Here is a 7460-nt window from a genome sequence, read left to right on the forward strand (position 1 = left end):
CAGCAGTGTATGAAACACAAGGCTCACCATGAGCTCAAGAGTAGGGCAGGCACTGGGAGGTAACTTCAAGAAGTAAACAAACACTGGAGTACACTACCAAGGTGAAGTTTTCATACTACGCTTGTCTTGCAACGTGCAAGGGATGAAAGGGTTACTGGAAAGACCTGAATTTGTCTTTTCTGCTTTATATTTTATCTTTAGCTGAAGAGCATCCTTTTTGCTCACTTTTGCCATCACTCTCACCATGAAATCCTGAGCAGTTTTACTTCCTGCTGGTCTGTCATATTTCATCTAACTGATCAATGCATACACGACTTAGGTGATGTAAATCACTTAAAGCCGGAGAAAAGGAAACCAATCTGATCTGTTGCGGAAGGTGGTGCAAGGGACTGTCCCTGACAGTTGTGAGACGGATGGGAATTTGGTTTAAGCTATACTTCTCTGTATCACTCTGATAATGCTTTTTCACTCTGACAAAGCTCTGGGACTTTCACAGTATTTCAAGACAGCATTTAGGAGAGATCAAACTTACTACAAATGTCGGGTCACAGATAATGTATCTATTTCTAAAGAGGGTAAAAACCCAGCTTTGAACTTGGAAAATTAGTCCTTGCTAAACAGGTGGGTTTTTGAAAGGTTTCTCTCTTTTTTTTTGGATTGGTTGCTTGAATCCCAGATTTAGCAATACAAGAGCAACTTTAACTGCCTACTGTATGTTAGCCCTCGTTAGTGAGAGTTACACCTTTAGGCTGGTGGAACAGCAAAAACAGACAAAATAAGAGGCAGAATATGTTCACAAAAAAATAATCTTGTTGTGATCTATCAGCATGTCCCCTAACGATCTACCTATGCAGCCAATTTGCAATTCCTGTTTATATTCAGTGGGTAAAGTAAGGAAGTGTGGAGCAGTTCATAAAGAAGGCTGGCAGGTGCTGAAAAGGGTTCATTTCCCACCTTGAACTAGAAGCCAGTGCAAACCTTTGCAAATTTAACCAGGACCACAACTTTTTCCTTAATCTACACCAAGTTACGTTTGTCTCACCTTTTTTCAAGCAAATTACTACTATGACTACGTGATATTTCTGTTTAAAATGCACTAATCCGTTAATTAGCATGGCTGGTCATAATGTTAAATATACCTGATCTGTGGTAAAAAGTTTAAAACAAACAAACAACCATTGTCTGGTTCTTGAGTGATCACTAGTGACAATTCACAGGTCAGTAATAAACACATTACCATGTTCTGCAGCTGCCCACACACCTACTACATCATGATCTTACTTGAATGCCTAAACACAATTAGCAGCAATCAGTCACAAGTTCAATACAGTTTATGACTTATATGACCACTGCTGATGTTCTTTTATATTTTTATGAAAAGTGCTAACACTTCGGGATCTTAATTTTCAGATAACTGCATGTTAGGCTGAAGCTCCATCCCCATCAGCAGCAACATGGAGCTGCAAGTAGCTTTACGGTAATATAATATTGCGTAATGAAGACTATTTTGAGCTATTTTTGACTATTTGAGGACACCTGACAATTATGTGCAAGAGTTAGTGTAATAAATGCCGTACGCTAGAGAAGAATAAAGGATAAAGAAGCAGTCAGACAAAAACGATTACTTGAGAAAGGATTTAAGCTGGAAGCCAATCCCAGACACAGCTGCAGTGTGGCAAGTGCCTCATTCAAAGGTCCTACCTTACTGATCCTCACCCTCATATACTATTGACCGCGAAATCACATAAACTTTACATGTGTAAATAATATCAAATTTACATGAGCTGAGTCTAAACTCAGAAGATACCCACTTTTAGACAAGAAATCATCTGAACAAGTGAGAAGGAGCAAAAGGGAGAGAGGAAAAGGATGTCATGCAGATTTATAGGTTTTCCTTTGTTATTTTGATGCTAAAGGACAACCTAGAGGAAATCATTCTTCCCCCTAGTCTGAAAAAAAAAACAATTTATTGACACATTCCCAAACGCTTTCCTTATGCCTCATCTGCTCCTGGAAATGTAAACTGGAGATGAGCTCATAATCCTATATGCCTCTGATGACACATCTGTTCACAAAGGCCTCAGAAGGGAAAGCAGTGGCACTGCTTTGTGACACCCCCCCATCAGCACCCAAAAAAAGGTGGGCATTTGTCCAAGCAGTAAGTGCAACTGTTTTATATTTTCTCAACACCGTGCACATCAAAACACCCATGGTGGGATACCTTCTCTTTCTACACCTCACGTGTAAGGAGACGAGGAAAACTGTCAATGGACAAAGACAAACAGGCTGATTGGGGTCTGTGTGTGTGTGTGTGTGCGTGTGTGTGTGTGTGTGTGTGTGTGCGTGTGCGTGTTGTTGGCTCTCACACACACACACACACACACACACACACACTAACACTTGCACAGGCTGGCACACAAACACAGACACACATCCCTTCCAAACTATCTAAGCAGGCAGCGTAAATTAAAGTTTTAATCAAAATAAAGACAAAGAAGACACTCCTACTCCTGATTGCAACGAGGGACATCCCTACCACCACACACACACACACACACACACACACACACACACACACACACACACACACACACACACACACACACACACACTCATAAACACACACACACAGGCACGCGCACACACACGAAGAGTAAGAAAGACGACACAATTGCCGCCTTTCTCCCAGTCAGGCAACTCAAAAAGCAGAGGTGAAAGCTCCTTGCCCGCCTGCTGTAGCTGAATAAAGCCATGGATGGGAGGGTGGGAGGGTCTGTGACTAATTCTCCACCCAGCATTATCCCATTGGGAGGCGGGTGGGGAGGGTCGCCCTGCACCCTTTGATATCCCTGCCTGCACTCTTTCAGCCGCCGCACTTTGTGAGGACTAGAATAAAAGCAGACACAAAGCTTCCTGCTCCAATCCACACGCTGTCTTGGGGATGGGTAAGCGGGTGCGGGAGGGGGGGTCTTCTATTTAAATAGGCCAAACACCTGCTGGACTGGAGTCCCTTCCGCTCAAACACACCATTTCTCTCAAACCAGTGAGGCAAAGAGACATTTAGGTTGATACATCTATTCAGCTGCAGTTTTCTATGAATGATTAAACACTGGTAATTGCATGAGAGTAAAGTGGATGCAGCAGAAGGCAAGATTTAATGGACCAACAACACAAAGGAAAAATTATGTAAAAAGTCTGAGTCAGGGGAAGAGTAAGATTTTGGTCAAGGATGTGCGGGGTTTAAAAGTGACACTTTTAGGAACAAAAATCAGTGCGGACTGAATTAGATTAAAAAAAAAATAAACGAGCAACAACAATTTGGCCAGATCAAGAAGCTGAATTCCCTGCAGACATACAAAAGCTAATAAATGCCTTAATTTGGACAGCAACAGCCAACAAGCACCCTTTTGAGCCACCCCAATAGGCTTAGTAATCCATTCCAAAGTGGCAGCTGTCAGAAGAAAAGTTGCTCTGCCTCTCAGACAGGGTGGTGTGTGTCTGAAGTGGATTTGGGTTTTTCTGCCTGGATGAAGGAAGGAGGGGCAGAAGAGTGTCCGGCTGGCGCTCTGTTCAGGGTCGCCCTGTGCGCTCAGCAGGCTGCAGTGAGCCTGAACAATCCTGCCCCGGTCTGGCCAGACAAGCACTACGCTGCTTCTCAATGAAATCACCATGCTGTGTCCACAACTTCCACAGGCTTCAGGTTCCAGGCGGATTTAATGACCCAGTCTTTCTCCACACACCCCAAAGTAATGCTGTACACTGGTACACTGAGAAGAAGTAGGAGGGATTATTAATAATATTAATATTAATATAATGATATCAGGTAAGGTCCAAAAGCATAGGCTTTCCTTATTTTAAGCAGTTTTTAAGGTGAGGCTTAATTCACTAAAAACTAAAACACATGCTTGTTTATCAGTTGGCCAAAAATTACAGGAAAATGCACAGACTTCTGAACGCTTTGCCTTAACTATATAGTCACACCTCAAAAACCCTGCAAAGAAAAGCACTCTGCTGTATTGAAACATTTCCTATAGTTCAAGTTGCACTGGGGTTTTATGAACAAGTCTCTCTACACATACATTGTGGGTGCTCCGAAGTAAGAATGGGAGGGAGAGAAAAAGCTTAAAAGCCATCTGAACACAAAATTAGTTAGTAGTGTTAAGTGTTAGTCTTTCCATAGGTCAAAAGCACTGATTTAGTACAAATACACTCCAAAGTAAATAACGCAATATAAGGATTTAATTATCCAACCATGGTCAGTTTCGAGTTTACAGATATTATTTCAGTCAAAAAAAAAACATTTTTCTAGAAAAGTGAGAATTTATGCAAAATGATAAAAGACATTATTACATATTTCCCAATATTCTACAAAGCCCTGTAGCTACATAATAATAAACTGTGTTATACTATCCAAAGGGCGATTCCGAATGCATGTGAAAAACAAATATATAATACTATAATATATAATACTGCTGTGCTTTAGTACAAAAAATAAGTACTGGTCCGTGTTCAGACTGGACGGTGGTAAACATCCCCACACGGTGTACTCCCACTGCAATGAACGCATGCTGCTCATCATGAAGGAGGAAGATGGTAGTTCGCTAAGGCGAACACACCCCCACATCACAAGGTCCGTCAAGAAGGGGCTCGTTGTTATTGTAGCCAGCCCTGCATGCGCACTGTCACCAGCGACGGCTCTAATAAAACGCAGCGAATTCACACACCAAACCTTATACGCGTACTCTTAATAACACTCAAACGCTATGTGGCTGTGTATCAGACGTCATCGCCGAGCATTATAAACCCGATATTATTTTGGTACTAGCTACGCACTGACTGTGCAGAGAAGGGGAAAACATGTCCACCTCCCATTTTCCTATGCATCAGCAATAGCCCCGATGGCTAGCGCGACGTAGTGCGTAGCATGGTAGCTGTCCTCCTAGCTTAAAACTAAACAGCAATAGATGTGATTTCGTTTGGCACATGAGCTCCGCCAAGTTTAGCTCCGAGGCTTTAACCCGCTACGTAGCAGTATGCTGACTGCAGGGAACGCAGCAAGCTACCGGGAAAAACTGCAACTTTATAACGCCGCTCACGGAGAAGAGGAGAAGAATGGTGGTGTAGTTTTAGCTGTGAGATGTAGACAGCTAACGTGCGAGCTAACCGAGCAGCTATGCTGTTAGGTTGACACCTCACTGCAAACAGCCAGTCCCTTCGGAGCAAATACAAAGCTATTTTAGCTGGCAAAGATAACCGTATAGAGAGACGGGGGCAAAGGTGAAGTGAATAACGAGCTGTAGACAGACGCTAAGTTCATGTTAGCTAGTTAGAAACCATAACTGTGCACTCTCACCTCCTTCAACTTGACATGTCTTGTTTTCAAACACATAACACGCTATCGTGAAGCATCGGGGCTATTACACCCCAAGGACGCCACTATATATTAAAAACGTGTGTTTAAATGGTAGTTTGCTGCAGCAGATTAACATTAATGCTAATATCTTAACGGTAACTTTTACCGTGTAAGTGTTTATGAATTTGAAAGCAGGGGGTGAAGGCTTCATACCAGGCTAATGCCAACTTGCTAACTAGTAATTCTACCTTAGTTACACTGCATACATTAGTCACCAAATAAACTAGTATCTGTGCTGTCTGTTACACCGACTGTATATTGTAATAACGTGGTAACACCGAGGTTTCAGCTGGTCGGGCTAGCGTTAGCACCAGTTCATCCAAACTGGAGTGGATGTAGCCCGTCCTCACACTCCTCCACTGAGCAGCAGAAAAGTTTCTTTCCAGTAGAGCTGTCGAGACTATAAATCTATACAATAATTTGGCGTTTTTCTGGTTTCTAACTAAAGTTAACGCTGTAATAGGTTACTGTAGAGTTTAAGGCCACATAACCAACTCAAAGTTAACTGAGCATCTTGGCAATGACAAGTTTGCTCAGAGCCACACTCAGTGTTAGGGGAGACGGAAAGATGGTCAGCGTTTGGGTACAGTAACCGTTAGCTCCCGGTCTCACATGCAGCCAGCGGTCCTCCGCGTGAACTCTGGCCCCGCAGCTGTCTCACCGATGTTCCCGGGTTGCCCCTGTCCTTACCTCCGTACTGCTAGAGTCGCTCGATTCCCCCAAAACATCCCGAAATTTCTGCAGGTTGCTCCCGATAACCGAAGAGACCTGTAGTGCAGCATCAAACCCGGGTCCGAGCCCAGCTGCATTAGGGTGGGCTCCCGAGACACTCCGCAAAGAGGCAGTAACCCTGATTCGGCCCGCTCTCCTCCCGGTACCGGAGTTGCTGCTCCCTCCGGGCCGAGCAGGGAACCGCCACCGACAGCTGTGCGCCATTTTACACTCTCTGCCTGTCTGCCCTGCGATCGGAGATACCTCAGTGGGCGGAACCCTAACCCAGCACTCCACATAAACAACCTCTACCAAGCGCTGCGCTCTCACTGGCCGAAACATCGTTATGCATGTTGCGGGGCGGAACTGAAGAAACCCCGACAATGCATTTTCTCAGCGGCCCTATTGGCTTTGCACAGCCGAATCCAAATCAGGTTCAGGGGCTTTGCCCGGGAAAGGAGTGAAGTATTTGAATCACGGGGAAGGAGTAGACTCATATCTTACAGTATGTGTGGTTTCTTAGACTCGATAAAGTGAGAATCTTTTTTTGAGCTGCAGCCAGACCAAAAGATAACAAGCTAAAATACTCACAGTACAAAATCTAGGTCAAAATGTGTGTGAATTAAGACAAGAGTCCAGCAATAAATTCTGCGCACCGCAAAATAATGCAACTTCTAATAACATAACATGCCACTTATATATATATATATATATATATATATATATATATATATATATATATATATATATATATATATATATATATATATATATATATATATATATATATATATATATATATATATATTTGGGCACTAAGGGGCCCAAAGTGTGCCAAGAAAATATCCCCCCCACACACACACACCATAACACCACCAGCAGTAGCCTGAAGTGTGGATATAAGGCAGGATAGATCCATGCCTTTATGTTGTTAATGCCAGATTCTGGCCCTACCACCCAAATGTCACAGCAGAAATTGAGCCTCATCAGACCAGGCAACGTTTTCCAGTCTTCTGTTGTCCAATTTTGGTGAGTCTGTGAGAACTGTAGCCTCAGTTTCCTGTTCTTAGCTGACAGGATTGGCACCTGGTGTGGTCTTCTGCTTTTGTAGCCCATCTGCTCCAAGGTTAAATGCATTATGCATTCAGGGATGATCTTCTGTATACCTTGGTTGTAACGAGTATTTGAGTTATTGTAGGTTGAGGCAGTCTGGCCATTTTCCTCTGACCTCTTACATTAACAAGGCATTTTCACCCAGACATCTGCTGCTCATCGGATATTTTCTCTTTTTCATTTTCTATAAATCCTAGAGAGAGTTGTGTGGGAAAATCCCAGT

At 43.2% G+C, this 7460-nt stretch overlaps 1 protein-coding gene across 1 annotated transcript in view; it reads right to left on the bottom strand.

Annotated features, from left to right (window-relative positions):
* Positions 1–6349, bottom strand: part of kmt2a (lysine (K)-specific methyltransferase 2A) — a 37212-nt gene extending 30863 nt beyond the window's left edge. Inside the window, exon 1 of the mRNA XM_030743574.1 lies at positions 6104–6349. Within this exon, the coding sequence (XP_030599434.1) occupies positions 6104–6349 (246 nt within the window). The remainder of the gene's footprint in view (positions 1–6103) is intronic.
* Positions 6350–7460: the final 1111 nt, after the last annotated feature.

Source organism: Archocentrus centrarchus, chromosome 13 (genome assembly GCF_007364275.1).
Source record: "Archocentrus centrarchus isolate MPI-CPG fArcCen1 chromosome 13, fArcCen1, whole genome shotgun sequence".
Classification (NCBI taxonomy): domain Eukaryota; kingdom Metazoa; phylum Chordata; class Actinopteri; order Cichliformes; family Cichlidae; genus Archocentrus; species Archocentrus centrarchus.